The sequence below is a fragment of the Myotis myotis genome, unplaced genomic scaffold (assembly GCF_014108235.1).
Source record: "Myotis myotis isolate mMyoMyo1 unplaced genomic scaffold, mMyoMyo1.p scaffold_m19_p_16, whole genome shotgun sequence".
Taxonomy (NCBI): domain Eukaryota; kingdom Metazoa; phylum Chordata; class Mammalia; order Chiroptera; family Vespertilionidae; genus Myotis; species Myotis myotis.
Genome location: NW_023416320.1, coordinates 39,012,162 through 39,029,870, shown reverse-complemented (window position 1 = coordinate 39,029,870; position 17,709 = coordinate 39,012,162). Strand labels below are relative to the sequence as shown.

The 17,709-nt window shown below is 45.2% G+C and overlaps 1 protein-coding gene across 4 annotated transcripts in view; it reads right to left on the bottom strand.

Annotated features, from left to right (window-relative positions):
• TERF1 (telomeric repeat binding factor 1) overlaps positions 1 to 17,709 on the bottom strand; it is a 34,416-nt gene that overhangs the window by 5,523 nt on the left and 11,184 nt on the right. For 2 of the 4 annotated variants that reach the window (XM_036338521.1, XM_036338522.1), the window contains exons 5-9: positions 16,697 to 16,846; positions 16,007 to 16,107; positions 11,626 to 11,685; positions 9,827 to 9,915; positions 2,877 to 2,983 (exon numbers count right to left, since the gene is read on the bottom strand). In XM_036338521.1, coding sequence (XP_036194414.1) covers positions 2,877 to 2,983; positions 9,827 to 9,915; positions 11,626 to 11,685; positions 16,007 to 16,107; positions 16,697 to 16,846 — 507 coding nt within the window. Of the gene's footprint in view, positions 1 to 2,876; positions 2,984 to 9,826; positions 9,916 to 11,255; positions 11,481 to 11,625; positions 11,686 to 16,006; positions 16,108 to 16,696; positions 16,847 to 17,709 lie in introns of those variants that run through there. The other 2 variants (XM_036338524.1, XM_036338523.1) reach the window with 2 other exon arrangements.

Sequence of the window (17,709 nt, the reverse complement as noted above, 5' to 3'; positions counted from 1 at the left end):
AGGGAAATAAGTGAAGTGAGTCTTAAAACTGACTAATCTTAACTTTCTGAATAGAAAATTTTCATACCAAAAGTATCTTCTTTTTTTTTTGCACAGAAGAACCTTATTTAAATTGGACCTCTATCAGGAAAATCCTGTCTAATAAAAGGCTAATATGCAAATCGATCAAACAGTGTAACAACCGGTCGCTATGGCGTGCACTGACCACCAGGGGGCAGACGTTCAATGCAGGAGCAGCCCCCTGGTGGTCAGTGCACTCCCACAGGGGGAGCACTGCTCAGCCAGAAGCTGGGCTGACAGCTGTGGTGGGAGCCTTTCCTCAGTAGTGCTAAGGATGTCCGATCACCATCAATCGGACATCCCCAGGGGCCTCCGGGACTGCGAGAGGGCGCAGGCCAGGCTAGGGGAACCCCCCACCCCCAGTGTACGAATCTCGTGCTCTGGGCCTCTAGTCCTATATAATAGAGGTAATATGCAAATTAACTCTCACACCCTCACAAGATGGCTGCCTATGACCAGGCCGGCAGGGGGTTTAGTGAGGGACAACCAAATGACTGAACAAGCAGGCTGCATGGGGCGACCAGGCCAGAAGGGGGGGAAGTTGGGGGCAACCAGGCCGGCAAGGGGGGCAGTTAGGGGTGACTAGGACAGCGGAGGGGGCAGTTGGGGGCAACCAGGACCGGGGGGGTGCGTAGTTAGGGGTGACCAGGCCAGCAGAGGGAGGCAGTTGGGGGCAACCAGGCTGGCAGGGGGGGCAGTTGGGAGTGATCAGGCCAGCATGCAGAGGCAGTTAGGGGCTACCAAGCAGGCATGCAAGGTGAGTGATTAGGAGCCAGCGGCCCAGGATTGTGAGAGGGATGTCTGACTGCTGGTTTAGGCCCGATCCCTGGTGTCCTGGGTTGGAGAGGGTGCAGGCTGGGCTGGGCTGGGCTGAGGGGACAGTCCCCCCCCCCCCGACACCCCCCCCCCCCCCGTGCACCAAGCCTCTAGTACAGCGGTTCTCAACCTGTGGGTCGCGACCCCTTTGGGGGTCGAATGACCCTTTCACAGGGGTCGCCCAAGGCCATCGGAAAACACATATATAATTACATATTGTTTTTGTGATTAATCACTACGCTTTAATTATGTTCAATATGTAACAATGAAACTGGGGGTCACCACAACATGAGGAACTGTATTAAAGGGTTGTGGCATTAGGAAGGTTGAGAACCACTGCTCTAGTCCTATAAAAGAGAAAGATGGTAATTGGCGTACGACCGCTACCCTTCCCATTGGCTAATCAGGGGGATATGCAAATTAACTGCCAGCCAAGATGGCGGCCGGCAGCCAGGCAGCAGATGCGAACAGGGAGGCTTGCTTGCTTCAGTGATGGAGGACTCCAACGTTCCCTGCCTGACTTGCCGGCCTCTCAGCTGCAACTCTAAGCAACTATGCTGCAAATATAGAAGCTAAGAAAACCCCAGAAACCTGCTTTACTCAGCCGGGCTTCAGCCAGCCAGACCGCAACATTGTATAAAATACAGATGGTAAACAAAGGCCAGAAACCTGTTTTCAGCAGCCAAGGCCTCAGAGCTAAAGCTGACCCAGAATAAAAAAAAAAAAAAAGGAAAAAAGGAGCGGTTGGGAGCTTCAGTCACCCGTCAGCCTGAAAACGGCCCTCAGCCCCTCAGCCAGACTGGCCAGGCACCCCAGTGGGGACTCCCACCCTGATCCAGGACACCCTTCAGGGCAAACCAGCCAGCCCCCACCCGTGCACCAGGCCTCTATTCTATATAGTAAAAGGGTAATATGCCTCCCGGCACCAGGATCAGCGTGACAGGGGGCAGCACCCAAACCCTCTGATCGCCCTGCAGCTCTGTGTGTGACAGGGTGCAGTGCCCTAACCCCCTGATCGGCCCTGCTCTGTGTGTGACAGGGTGCAGCGCCCCAACCCCCTGATCGGCCCTGCTCTGTGGGTGATAGAGGGCGGCGCCCCAACCCCCTGATTGGCCCTGCTCTGTGTGTGACGGGGGGCGGTGCCCCAACCCCCGATGGGCCCTGCTCTGTGAGTGACAGTGGGGAGCTCCTCAAGCCCCTGATCAGCCCTGCTCTGTGTGTGACAGGGGGAGCTCCTCAACCCCCTGATTGGCCCTGCTCTGTGCGTGACAGGGTACAGAGCCCCAACTCCCCTGATGGGCCCTGCTCTGTGCGTGACAGGGGGTGGTGCTGCAACCTCCCCATCGACCCTGCCTTGAGTGTGACAGGGGACGGTGTCCCAACCCCCCAATCGGCCCTACCCTGAGTGTGACTGAGGGTGGCATCACAACCTCCCGATCGCCCTGCTCTGTGCATGACGGGGCGGCGCCCCAACTCCCCAATCGGCCCTGCTCTGAGCCTGACCAGGGGCTGCACCTAGGGATTGGGCCTGCCCTCTGCCACCCGGGAGCAGGCCTAAGCCAGCAGGTCGTTATCTCCCGAGGGGTCCCAGACTGCGAGAGGGCACAGGCCGGGCTGAGGGACCCCCTTCCCCCCCGAGTGCACAAATTTTTGTGCACCGGGCCTCTAGTATGAATATAAAAAGTTACATATGTAGATTTAAGCCCCACCTTACATCTGATGAACTAACTTTATGATAGTTTAACAACAAGTTTAATTAATGTCATTATCAATACCCAACAAGACTATTTTTAAAATGTGGGTGAAGTATTTTCTTGGAACTTTGAATAGGCAGATTGGTCAATTATACTAAGATAGCAAAATCAGAGACAGCCAAAAAGAAATATTTTACACTCACAATTTTTTTTAGAGTTGAAAAGAAACAATGTGAAATAATCACAATTATTCAAGTTATGACTTGACTGTCCATTAAGTATTATTGTGAAATAATGAACAAATACCTGTTTTTTTCTAGATCGATCATTTTTAGAAGTTTTTGGCTGATTGTTTAAAACATCCATTCTGTTTCTTTCAGTGGCTTGTCTGCTTCTCTCTGTCTTTCTTCTACCTAAAAGTAGAAAAACTGCCATCAAAAATTGTTTTACATTAGAAGAAAAAGAGGAATTGCATTTTAAAAGATTACAATAAAATTCTTATTTTTTAGCGATTTTTAAAGGGAAATAATTCTTTGTGCTTAATTCCCCCCCCCCAACTTTGAATTTTTTTTTTTTTTAAATATATTTTATTGATTTTTTACAGAGAGGAAGGGAGAGGGATAGAGAGTTAGAAACATTGATGAGAGAGAAACATCGATCAGCTGCCTCCTGCACACTCCCCACTGGGGATGTGCCCGCAACCAAGGTACATGCCCTTGACTGGAATCGAACCTGTGACCCTTGAGTCCGCAGGCCGATGCTCTATCCACTGAGTCAAACCAGTTAGGGCCCAACTTTGAATCTTGAAACAGCATGGCACAGTGCAAGGATAAGTACTAGAAAATCAGAGTGGGTGTGTTTTGAATCTTGATTACTTTGCATGCCTTTAAACAAGTCATCTCACCTCCCAGAGCCTGCCTTTTCATCATCTGTTAAAATTTCTTAGGATCATATTTAAGAAGTATTTGATACAATGTTTTATGTGTAAATCTTTCCTCATCTCTTCTTTCTTATTCATAGTTTAGTAAAACAAGAAATGTATATGTAACTGAAAAGACATAGAACTAATTATTGTAAGAAAATTTTTATACAGAAAACCCAAAAGAATCTAAAAATAGAATTTAAAAGGGTTTAGCAAGGTGGGTAGATAATAAACTATTATTTAATGGTTAGCTCAATAAACAAAACTAAATAAAATTTCTGTACATTAACAACAGTTAAAATATCTAATTAAAAGAACTGAAAGATAATATTAACAGTAACAAAAATGTAACATTCTTAGGGATAAACCTAGCAAAAATAATCAAGACCTATATGTAGTAACTCATAAAGCATTATTATATATGTGTGTACACCTACATTATAAGAAAATATATAAGAATCTAAATACAGAAATACATCTTTTGTTCATGCACAGGAAGATATCATATAATTGTGTCAATTCTCTCCAAAATTATCTATTGTCACAATGCAATCTCAAATTAAAATTTCAACAGGGTTCTTTGTAGAATTTAAGATTATTCTAAAATTATGTGTGTTAGGAGAGGTAGTTCACCATGGGCCCTGAGCATCCCTATAGTTCTTGCTGAATGTGCAAGGCTGACTTATTTCCTGATACCAAGCAGTTTCTGTAGTTAGACAGGCACCTAACTAGGTCAAGGGAACCAAATTATTTTAGTTTAGAATTATAATTCCTAGGCATTTTGTAGCAATAGATGTAGAAAAACAACTTTGAAACTTAAACATGAAGCAAACATTTCTTTGAATTTAACTTTACCATCTTTAAAATGAGGATAATGATAATATCTATGGGTGTAAATGATTTTGAGCTGCAATATACAGATATTAGCTAATAGTGGCCATGAAAGCAGCCATTAATTTATTCAATTAATATTTACTGTAGGCCTACTATGTGCCTGCCATCAAATTGGTACCATATATATATTAGAGGCCCGGTGCACAAAAATTTGTGCACTGGGGGTGGGGGTGGGGGGTGGGGGTGTGTGTGTCCCTCAGCCCAGCCTGTGCCCTCTTGCAGTCTGGGACCCCTCAGGGGATGACCATCTGCTGGCTTAGGTCTGCTCCCCGGGGGATTGGGCCTAAGCTGGCAATCAGACATCCCTCTGGCAGTCCGGCAGCCCTCGAGGGATGTCCACTTGCCAGGGGGAGCAGACCTAAGCTGCAGTCAGACATCCTTAGCGCTGCTGAGGAGGCAGGAGAGGCTCCCACCACCACCGATGTACTGGCAGCCATCAGCCTGGCTTGTGGCCGAGCAGAGCTCCCCCATGTGGGAGCACATTGGCCACCAGAGGGCAGCTCCTGCATTGAGCGTTTGGCCTCTGTGGTCAGTGTGTGTCATAGTGACCAGTCATTCCCAGTCTTTCTGCTGTTAGGGTCAGTTTGCATATTACCCTTTGATTATATAGGATAGAGGCCTGGTGCATGGGTGGGGGCCCCGCTGAGGTGCCTGGCCAGCCTGGGTGAGGGGATGATGGCTGTTTCAGCTGGCCACACCCCTTTCAGGGTGGGGGTCCCCACTGGGGTGCCTGACTGGTCTAAGTGAGGGGCTGAGGGCCGTTTTCAGGCTGGCCGGCGACTGAAGCTCCCAGCCTCTCCTTTTTTTCTTTTTATTCTGGGATTTATTTACCTTCTATAATTGAAACTTTGTTGCTGTCCTGCTCGCTTCAGCTCTGAGACTATGGCCTGCTGAAAGCAGGTATCTGAGGTTTGTTTAGCTTCTATAATTGAAACTTTGTTGCTTTTGGAGCTGTTGCTTTTGGAGCTCAGAGCCGGGCCGTGGCAGGCGGGGAACCCTGGCTTCCTCCATCACTGGAGCAAGCAAGCCTCCTGCTCGCTTCAGCTGCATGGCTGCCGGCCGCCATCTTGGTTGGCGGTTAATTTGCATATCGCCCTGATTAGCCAATGGGAAGCGCAGCAAAGGTACAGTCAATTACCCTTTGTCTTTTATTAGATAGGATGTGTATACACACACACACACACGCTTCCCATTGGCTAATCAGCGAGATATGCAAATTAACTGGCAACCAAGATGGCGGCCGGCAGCCAGGCAGCTGAAGCGAACAGAGAGGCTTGCTCGCTCCAGTGACGAGGAAGCCAGGTTCCCCACCTGCCACTGCCGGCCTCTCAGCTGCTCTCTAAGAAACAATGTTGCAAATATAGAAGCTAAACAAAACCCAGAAACCTGCTTTCACCTGCGGGATCTCTGAGCTGGAGTCGCAACAAAGTTTCAAATACAGAAGGTAAACAAAGCCCAGAAACCTGCTTTCAGCAGCCGAGGTTTCAGAGCTAAAGACGGCTCTCAGCTCCAGTGACAGCCATAGAAGGTAAATAAATCCCAGAATAAAAAAGAAAAAAGAAATAAAAGAGAGGTTGGGAGCTTCAGTCACCCGCCAGCCGGAAAACGGCCCTCAGCCCCTCACCCAGACTGGCCAGGCACCCCAGTGGGGACCCCCACCCTGAAGGGGGTGTGACCGGCTGCAAACAGCCATCATCCCCTCACCCAGGCTGGCCAGGCACCCCCGTGGGGACCCCCACCCTGATCCGGGACACCCTTCAGGGCAAACTAGCAGGCCCCCACCCATGCACCAGGCCTCTATCCTATATAGTAAAAGGGTAATATGCCTCCCAGCACCAGGATCAGCGGAGCCACGAGGCCTCCCGGCACTGGGATCAGCGGAGCTGCGAGGCCTCCCAGCCTGGGATCAGCAGAGCCACAGGGCCTCCTGAACCCGGGATCAGTGGAGCCACAAGGCTTCCTACCACCGGGATCAGCGGAGCAGCGAGGCCTCATTGCCCTGGTGGCAAGCGGAGCCGCGAGGCCTCCCAGCACCAGAATCAGCTGAGCAGCGAGGCCTCATTGCCCCGGTGTCAAGCGGAGCCGCGAGGCCTCCCAGCACTGGGATCAGCGGAGCCGTGAGGCCTCCTGGCCCCTGGAGCAGCGTGATGGGGCAGCGCCCAAACCCCCTGATCGCCCTGCAGCTCTGTGTGTGACAGAGGGCGGGGTCACAACCTCCCTATCCGCCCTGCTCTGTTCGTGACAGGGGAAGGCGCCCCAATCCCCTGATCGGCCCTGCTCTGTGCCTGATAAGAGGGAGCTCCCCAACCCCAATCGGCCCTGCTGTGTGTGTGACAGGGTGCGGCGCCCCAACCCCCCCATGGGCCCTGCTCTGTGTGTGATGGGGTGGAGCCGCAACCTCCCCATCGGCCCTGCCTTGAGTGTGACGGGGGTGGCGCCCCAACCCCCCAATCGGCCCTACCCTGAGCGTGACTTAGGGTGGCATTGCAACTTCCTGATCCGCCTTGCTCTGTGCATGGCAGGGGGGATCTCCCCAACCCCCTGATCGGCCCTGCTCTGTGTGTGACAGGGTACGGAGCCTCAACCCCCCTGATGGGCCCTGCTCTGTGCGTATCAGGGGGCAGCGCCCCAACCCCGATTGGCCGGCTCTGTATGTGACAGGGGTGGCGCCACCCCCCGATCTACCCTGCTCTGTGCGTGACAGGGGGTGGTGCTGCAACCTCCCCATCGACCCTGCCTTGAGTGTGACAGGGGGCGGCACCCCAACCCCCCAATCGGCCCTACCCTGAGCGTGACTGGGGGTGGCATTGCAACCCTGATCCGCCCTGCTCTGTGCATGACTGGGGCAGCGCCCCAACTCCCCAATCGGCCCTGCTCTGAGCTCGACCAGGGGCTGCGGGGCAGGCACCTAGGGATTGGGCCTGCCCTCTGCCACCCGAGAGCGGGCCTAAGCCAGCAGGTCATTATCTCCCGAGGGGTCCCAAACTGTGAGAGGGCACAAGTGGGGCTGAGGGATACCCCCCCACCAGTGCACAAATTTTTGTGCACCGGGCCTCTAGTATATATATATAAAAGCCTAAGCAACCATCGCAACCGAATGGATGACCAAATAGGCTGGGTGGGGCGACTAGGCCGGCAGGGGGGTTAGTGAGGGGTGCCCAAATGACGGAGTAGCGGGATGTGTGGGGTGACCAGGCCGACAGGGGGGTTAGTGAGGGGTGACCAAACAACTGAGCAGCGGTCTGTGTGGGGCAAACAGGCCCACGGGGGGGGGGGGGGGGGCAGTTGGGGGCGACCAGGCCGGTGGGGGGCGACTAGGCTGGCAGGGGGGGCAGATGGGGGTGAGCAGGCCAGCGGGGGGCGCAGTTAGGGGCAATGAGGCAGGCAGGCAGGTGAGTAGTTAGGAGCCAGTAGTCCCAGATTGTGAGAGGGATCCCGGATTGGAGAAGGTGCAGGCTGGGCTGAGGGGAAACCGCCCCGCACCCCCCCGCACGAATTTCATGCACCAGGCCTCTAGTTTTTATATAATAAAAGGGTAATATGCAAATCGACCGAATGGCGGAACGACTGGTCACTATGATGTGCACTGACCACCAGGGGGCAGATGCTCAATGCAGGAGCTGCCCCCTAGTGGTCAGTGCACTCCCACAGGGGGAGCACCGCTCAGCCAGAAGCCCAGCTCAGCAGTGGTGGTGGGAGCCTCTCCTGCCTCCATGGCAGTGCTAGGGATGTCTGACTGCCATGGGGAGCAGGCCTAAACTGTCAGTTGGACATCCCCCGAGGGCTCCTGGACTATGAGAGGGTGCAGGCTGGGGTGAGGGACCCCCCGCCCCCAAGTGCATGAATTATGAATTTCATGCACCAGGCCTCTAGTTATTTTTATATTGATTAGTGTATTTAGGTTTGGATCAATAAGTATTTTTAAAAAAATCCTCACCGCCGGGAATTTTTTTCCCATTGACTTTTAGAGAGTGTTGGAGGGAGGGGGATAAGAGGGGGAGAAGGAGTGGGAAGAGGGAGGGAGAGAGAGGGTGACATCGACATGAGAGAAACACATCAATTGCTTGCCTCCAGCACATGCCCCAGTCAGGGCACAGGGATGAACCTGCAACTGAGGTACATGCCCTTGACTAGGAATCAAACCTGGGACCCTTCAATCATGGGCCAATGCTGTAACCACTGAGAAAACCAACCACAGCCAATAAGGTTTTAAATCTTTGCATTAGTGCAGTGTCTAGAACAGTGGTTCTCAACCTTCCTAATGCTGCGACCCTTTAATACAGTTCCTCATGTTGTGGTGACCCCCAATTTCACTGTTACAAATTGAACATAATTAAATCATAGTGATTAATCACAAAAACAATATGTAATTATATGTGTTTTCCGATGGTCTTAGGCGACCCCTGTGAAAGAGTCGTTTGACCCCCAAAGGGGTCATGACCCACAGGTTGAGAACCGCTGGTCTAGAAGTGTCAGTTCAATAAACACTGGTTAAATGCCTACATACTAAGAATGAACATACAATCAAATTATAATTAAAAATAACTATGGACTGTTTTTAAGATTTATTTTTTGGTTATTGTTACTTGTTTCTTAAATCAATCCAGCCATGTCTTTAATAAGGATAATAAATTCTGAATGCAATGAGGATAGCAAGATTCTATATAGTCAATTTTCAGATTCATGGATTCTGTATTTGAAAATCTGCCAACTTATTAAAATTTAACTCAATAAGTCAATAAGTCAACTTATAACTCAATAAGTCAGCACTCATAGTGCTTTCATGGTCATTGGTTGACATGTGCAAAGTGGCAAAAAATCTGAGGTGCACAGTCCCAGCTGAAGTTAAAGGTAAAGCTATGACTTATTTTAGCTCTCAATTCTATAAATACTAGTAACTGTCCTTTATGATAGTCTATTTAGTGCTGTTGGCCATGAGTTCAATGTTAATGAATATACAATATACATTAAATAAGATGTCTTTAAACAGAAACACATAAAACAAACTTATGTACTGATTAGTTGGTAAAAATGTGACCAGAGGCTTCAAGGAACCTATCCTACCTTCTCCTATAGTTTCAGTATTCACTAATTCAGTGTTCATGGAGACGTTCATGGAGACAGTTAAAGAACATAACTGTGAATAACAAGAATCGACTGTATGTTTCAGATAAGTAACTATTCCAAAGTTGCTAAATAAAGTTACAGTAGAAAAGCAGTGTACACATTAGCAAAAGTATGTGAACTCTGTAGTCAGAGTAGCTATTTTCTAACTTAGCCACCACTTCTAATCGACTCTGTGAAGTCATGACATTTAATCTCTTTGTGTTTCAATCGTCTGAAGTGTGTGTGCGCGCACTATGGTGATGAAGTAAAGGGTTGGCTTGCTTTCGAGAACACATCAATTTTCCACTTCTAAAACTGTAGTAAGAGTACTCACTTATAAGAGTTTCTGCTTTTTCTTTCTCATTAAAATCTTGTGATTGGCGTCCATATTGTGATTTAGATAAGAAGAGATTCTTGTGAGACCTAAATGAAACATCAAAGCTTGTGACTGGTTCCACAAAGAGTATTATTTTTTCTCGGTCATTTTTCTAGTTTGGCCAGTTCCCTTTGATGCTCTCCTTGCTTAGTGTCCCACTTTAACCTATGGCCTCTTAAGGTTTTTTATTATCAGACTCCCCTTTCTCCCATCACTTATTTTCTCCATCTCATCTATTCAGAATGGAGATTCTTTTGGCCTTCAATTAGATAGATCAAGAAAAAAAATCCTCAGACCATAAAGCATTAACTTTCATTCTTTGCTATGGCTTATAAGTTCATTTCCCCAAAGAGAAATTCCAAAATTCCTTTACACATGATGGCAGGTATCATTTGACTGTCTTTATAGCTTCCAAAAAGGATTTTTCTGAAAGGTAAGCTGTTTGAAAATATAGGATGTGGAAGAATTTGACAACTCTGTAAAATTAGTATTACTCCAATTTTATAAAGATGCAAACTATAATGAAAAAAGTTCACCCAAGCTTACACAGCTATTATATCACCACCTAAAACCTCTACTTTCTCCCCTGTAAGTGCTCTATATAACCTGCTAATCCTTTCCCTCCCTCCTGTGCTCTCTGGAATGCCATTCCAGCCTCTTCACCAGTTACCCCACCTCTTTGCCTTCTTTAACATGTAGCCCCCCTTAGGGACAATTTTTCTCTCCTTTGTGGACTTCTCAAGTAGAGACTTAATTTTCTGCCTTCCATGAACCTCGGGTCCCAGAGGTGGATCTCTCTACTTTTCATTTCCTAATGAATGCCACTTTCAGGATCCTGCTTCCACAGAGACCTTAGCCGGTGAGGACTTGTGCCACTGAGATGCACCACCACCCACCACCTACTATTCTTCAGTCAACCGCTATCCTTCCAAGCACTTCCCATCATCAGATCTCTCTCTCTATCCCTAACTGCTGCTGTTATCATTAATTATTTCAGTGTTCTTGTAGGTAACGCATATAGCATCCTGGCCTCTCAATTTCTCATTCCCAATGAGCTCCTCCCCACCAGGTCAGCCACTCCAAACACAATTTCAGTCAGCATCCCGACTTTTTATCTCTGAAATTATTCATGCAGACTTTCTGCTCACTGAACATGTGACATTGTCTATCACAGCATTTCTAATAGGTTACAGTTTTTCAAGTAATTTCATAAAACTGGAATTTGAGCCCTGGCTGATGTGACTCGGTTGAGTGTTATCCCATGCACCAAAAGATTGCCAGTTTGATCCCAGTCTGGGTGCATACAAGAGGCAACTAATCGATGTTTCTCTGTCTCCCCCGCCCCCCCCCCCCAAACCAATAAAAACATGCTTTAAAAAAATCAGAATTTGGGATACTCATCAGAAATGTAACTTCCATCCTTCTCCTGCTGCAACATCATATTCTTATTTCTATGGCAGAGGAAGAGTTTGCTAAACACCTGCTTTCAGTTCAAGTACTCCCTATGTGTGTATTCCAATAATGGCCCTATAGAAACAATGTGAAACAACCTGGGTCCCAGAGGCAGGTCTCTATAGTTTGGAATTTCAGGACATGTCAGGGTCTTGAATATCTGCTGAGGTAAGTAGGAACAGGCAATATTTTTTAAATAATACCATTTTTTAATAACTAGGCAGTTGTTATGACCTGTCTAGGTTCTGCATGAATTCCTAAAAAGATTTTAAAAATGAAGAAGAAATAATGTCTATTTACCTTACCTCATTAAAGATACTGTATCCCGTGAGGATTCAGTTACTGCAGATGGTTTGTTATTAACACTGAAAGGAAGAAAATAATTATAAGAATGCAATAAAAGTAAACATTTCATAAGAACAGTCCTTTCTACCCTGGCCAGGTAGCTCAGTTGGTTAGAGCATTGTCTCGATATGCCAAGGCTGTGGGATCCATCCCCAGTGAGAGCACATATAAGAATCAACGAATGAATGCTTAAATAAATGGAATAACAAATTAGTATTTCTTTCTGTCTCTAAAAAAAAAAAAAAAAGAAAAACCAAACCAAAACAGAATAGTAGTTTTCACGCAGTCAATTTATTAAAAATTTCAGTGCATAAAAACCATCTTTGCAAAAGAAATCCTGGTAACATTGGGCTATATATTTCATTACAACATGACTAATTTTTGCCACCATTCTCTAACTGAACTTTATTTTATTTTCTGGGATATGTTTTTCCATTGACTTTTATAGAGAGTAGAAGGGAAGGAGGAGGGGGGGGGAAGAAATACATTGATGTGAGGGACACACATCGCTTGTTTGCCACCCGCATGTGCCTTGACCAAGGTGGGGATCAACCCGGCAACCCAGGTCCTTGATCAGCAATCGAACTCACCACCCTTTGGTGTGTGGGCCAATACTCTAACCACTGTGAAACACTGGCCAGGACTGATTTTTTTATGAATCCTTCCCCTTTGTGATAGTTAAAATCAGCTCCCACAACACAGCACCACCATTACATCACCACGGCTTCATGGCAACTATTCTCTCCTGAAATGATACTTCCTCTTTCATTCACCTGTAAAAATCCAAACCACCCTCCAAGGCCCTGCTCAGTGCTCACCCGTCCCTGAAGCTGTCCATGTAAAGTCTTTCAGCGTGTAAGTCCATCTGCACACTAACAAGTTAGGTAATGTCTGTGTGTTTCACGTCTATAATTCTGATGGCCTCCAACAGTTTATAAGCTTTATCAGAGCACAATATTTCATCCAGCACTGGTAACACAAGGGCTTCATTTTTTCCTAGCATTTGTATGACCTTGCAGTCACAACTCTGATTCTATCTGCTTCCAGGATAGCTTTGTTAGTTGCTTGACGCTTGATCTCTACTTCGTGTCTAGTTTTGGTTTTGCTCCCTATGTCTAGTGCACTGCAAGTTCTAATGTATACCTGGTAATGAACTAGGTACCTTGGATACAAAGCTTATTAAGAACCTCTAAAGAATTCTTAATCTAGTGAGAGATACAGGCGGGTAAACAAATATGTTACTGTACAAGGTAAGTCCCTTCACACAGGTGTGACTCAGTGCTATGGGAGCACAGAAGTGACAACTCTTATCAGAGAGCACAACGAGACTTCTTGTAGGTCATCTTCGAGCTAGACCTTGAGTGGCAAGTAAGAGATTGCCTTGAAGAGACTAGAAAGAAGGAAATTAAAAACTGAAGAGCCCTGGCTGGTGTGGCTCAGTTGGAGTATCGTCCCATGCATGGAGAGGTTGCTGGTTCAATTTCTGGGCAGGGCACATGCGTGGGTTGTGGGCTCGATCACCAGTAGGGGTGTGCAGGAGGCAGCCGATTGATGTTTCTCTCTCTCCCTAAAATCAATAAAAACATACTTTAAAAATTTTTAAAAAACACAAAAACTGGCCCTACCTGGTTTGGCTCAATGGATAGAGCGTCAGCCTGTGGACGGAAGGGTCCCAGGTTTGATTCTGGTCAAGGGTACATACCTGGGTTTCGGCCTCGACCCCAGTAGGGGGCAAGCAGGAGGCAGCCAATCAATGATTCTCTCTCATCATTGATGTTTCAATCTCTCTCTCCCTCTCCTGTCTTCTCTCTGAAATCAATTAAAAAACAAACAAACAAAAAAACATTCCTTGCTGCCCTAGCCAGTTTGACTCAGTGGATAGAGCGTCAGCCTGTGGACTGGTCCCGGGTTCAATTCCAGTAAAGGGCCCCGACCTCATTTCTAGGCTCCTCCTCCTCCCAGGCCGTGGTCGGGGCTCCTGCAGAAGGCAATCAATCAATGTGTTTCTCTCACATCGTTAGTTCTGTCTTTCCCTCTCTCTTCCACTCAATGGAAAAATCAATGGAAAAATATCCTCGGGTGAGGATTAAAACAAAACAAAACAAAACACAAAAACTGAAGCAAGGGTCAAGGCATGAAACAGCTTGTAATATTTCAAGATGAGGGAGAAGTTCTGGCTGCTAGAAAGTACCATGTATGTGGACAGGGAGGGGATAATATTATGAATAAAGAAAAAAAAAAGACAAAAGCAAAACCAGAAAGGGGCTATGTAAAGCCCTATAAGCCATGCCAATAAATTATAACTCGTCTAGTAAGAAGAGAAAGCCAACAGAGGTTATTGTGAAATGATTTAGACAGACCTGCTTTCATGGGAAGCTAACTCTGGAAGTCATGTCAAGGATGGATTTGTGTGGTACAAGGCTAAGTAATAATTTAGGAAATATATATATATATATATATATATTTATATAAAAGCCTAAGTGACCATCTGACCGGTAGCTATGACGTGCACTGACCACCAGGGGGCAGATGCTCTAGTAAATTATAAGAAAGGATGAGTTAGAGAGACATTTCTGAGATGGGATTCATAACGCTTGGGGAGGTAACTGGATGTGTGAGGTGAGGGAGTCAGGTTACAGAGAGCAGATGAGAAATCAACAATTCTGTTTTACACACTGATTTACTTTGTGTCTAGACATTTGAAACAAGTAGGTGATATTATATAAGGAAGGCACATAGGATAGGTGTTCATTATCTGCCAGAATCGTGGTAAATCTTTATTTTAAAGCAGTATTACACTGGACAGGAAGGCTGGGCCACGAGAATGTATTAGGTATTAGTATTACTAAATTTTAATTTCCTAAATAAAATACAATAATTGAGTCAATAAAAATAAAACCTGGCCCTGGCCAGTGTGGCCCCCTGGATAGGATCAGCCTATGCACTGAAGGTTCTTGGGTTCGATTTCCTGTCAAGGGCACATACCTGGGTTGCAGGTTCAATCCCTGGCCCTGGTGGCGGTACATGTAAGAGGCAAGCAATTGATGTGTCTCTTACTTTGATGTTTCTCTTTCTCTTTCTTTCCCCCACCCCGACACCAATGGAAAGAATATCCTCCAGTGAGGATTAACAAAAAAACAAAACAAATAAAATGGCAAATTAAATTTTTTTAAAATAAAATCTATACTTCTCAGAATGAGTCTTCAAAAAAAAAAAAAAAAAGTCAGTAAGAACTAAGACTTTAACAGTCTTTGCGGAGATGAGCCAGATCCTGTTCTGATAGTAGGGACAGGAGAGATTACCTAGTTATAAGATGACTGAGCTCAGCCCTAATGTGTGACCAAAGCTATGTCCATCCAACTTGTTGGATACCAATCCTCACCTCTAAATAAGTAGTTAAGGAGACCACAGAATGACTATCTTCTGGCCTTAAATTAAGGGTGAAAGAACAGAGGGAATGGACCATCGATTCAATAGAAAAGAAGGTTTTAATAATAGAAGGGTTTATATTATTGACAGGGTTAGCTTCTAAAACCAAAGCAAAGGTAAAATCAATTGTGTAAGTCACCCTTGCAAACCCCTAAAGAAATAACTCTGGAGACTGAACTCTTGTCTCTCAATATGTACGACTAAACAGTGGTTTCCCTCAGCACTGGAGCAAATCACTGTTTCTTCAGTGGAGCAGCAGATGAAGCGGGCTAGCTTACCCTTAGAGAAGATGTATGAGCAATGTCTTTTTTTTAAAAAAATATATTTTATTGATTTTTTACAGAGAGGAAGGGAGAGACAGAGAGCCAGAAACATCGATGAGAGAGAAACATCGATCAGTGCCTCCCGCACACTCCCCACTGGAGATGTGCCCGCAACCAAGGCACATGCCCCTGATCGGAATCGAACCCGGGACCTTTCAGTCCGAAGGCCGACGCTCCATCCACTGAGCCAAACCGACTACGGCAGCAATGTCTTAAATAGTAGAATAACCCTCAGTAGTGTCAAACAGTCAAATAATAGGGCAAGTGGGATCTGAGAACTAAGGGGCACAGATGATTCAGGTTTCTAACCTCAACACTGTTCCAGAGCACATGTCCTCTGAGAATGGTAAATGACACTACATTATTTAAACTGTGTATTTTCTCATTCTCTATTTTTGTTTGGCATATATAACAGATTTGCATAAACCGTGAAATAAGTCTACATACGCCAAATCAACCAATGTTAATCATCAGCAAGACAATATACCCACGGCTCAATAATATTTTTATTAATAATGGCTCACTAGTACCACTTTTACATAAAAAGACTGCATCAGAAGACAAAAAATATGTAAACAGATTTACAAACCTTTTGCGTACTTCCAAATTAGCTTGAGTTTCCATGTCAACATCATTATCTTGAGAAACTGTTGTTCTTGCTCTTTTACTTTCTACTACTTTTGCTGCTGCCTTAAAAAAAGTTGTTGGAGAAAGAAAGGAATGCATTAAGCCATTTTAAACAAAAAGCATTAAATTAAAGCTTCTAATTCTTTGATAGTCATAACCAAAATATCTATGCACAGGCCAATCAAGGGCACTATGCTGTAGCTGTGACATCATGAGCAGCTACTTCAGCTATCTGCTTGGTTTGTAAGCATTATGCAGGTCTTTCCTTGTGAACATATGTTACACCTCCAAAGTTCTCTTGGAAATTTGAAGATAAAAAAGTTACTTTACTTTTCCCAAAAATATGCAAAAACTTTCAGTAAAATTTAAATTGAAACTAAATATTTTTGCTTATTTCTTAACTCATTCTAAGTTTTCCCTCTAACTTTTTATTTTGAAAAATTTCAACTCTTATTTTGAAAAGTTATAAAAATACTATAAATACCACCAAGAAACCCTTTACATTCACTAATTGTAACATTTTGCCACATTCTTTTACAAAAAATCACGAAACAAAATTCTGATTTGCTTTTAAAGGATTTCTATTTCAAGTATTCTTCTTTATTATATCAATTTCTCCTAAGTCTACCAGTCTTTCTGAATACATGCATACCTTCATTAGAAATGTTGATGATTTTTCATCAAGTACATAATTCACAAAACTCTTAATTTTCTCCATCATATGGCTGTAGCTGAAGTGTTGGAAAAAAGAATGAAATGTATCTTTCTGAGAGATTACCATAAGCAATTTTCTTTGTAAAGACTAGAGAAAAGAGAAGAAACATTAACCCATAAATCAAATAAGATAAATAGAAATTTTGTCATAAATTAAAAAGATCATTTTGTAAATATAAACTCAAAGACCTACAATTAAGAGATTTTTAAGATTCTCATGTTTTAAATCGCCCACCAATTTATTTTTCCTGACTTAAAGAAACACCTTATATTTCACACACACACAAAAGAACTTTAAAAAGATTACAAACCTGAATGTCCATTACCAAATTTAAGAACTAAGACATCATCTGTAGTCACAGCCCTTGTTTATAAGTAAGGGCAGGGAACCCAATAAATGTATCAGGCTTTCTGCTGCAATCTGGAGTGTTATACCCCAGGAACAGGAGGAAATTAGGCACAGATGGAGCCATACTAAAACTATAACTGACTCTCAACTTGGCTTAGTCCCTCAGTGGATTAAAGTCATCACCCCACAACTCTATATTTGTGCCAGTAAATGAAAAGATGCTCACCTGCATTAGTCATCAGGAAAACAAATTAAAACACAATGTGCCCCTAGCCAGTTTTGCTCAGTGAATAGAGCGTTGGCCCACGGACTGAAGGGTCCTGGGTTTGATTCCAGTCAAGGGCATGTACCTTGGTTGCAGGCTCGATCCCTGGCCCTGGTCGGTGTGTGTGTGGGAGGCAACCAATCAATGTGTCTCTCTTACATCAATGTTTCTCTCTGTATCTCCCCCTCCCTTCCACTCTCTCACTCTCTCACAGCACTAGAGAAACTGACATAATATTAATATAACTATTATGGAAAACTATTTGGCAGCATCTACCAAAACTGAATGAATATGTTCATATCCTGTAACCCATCAATTCTATTCCTAAGTACATACC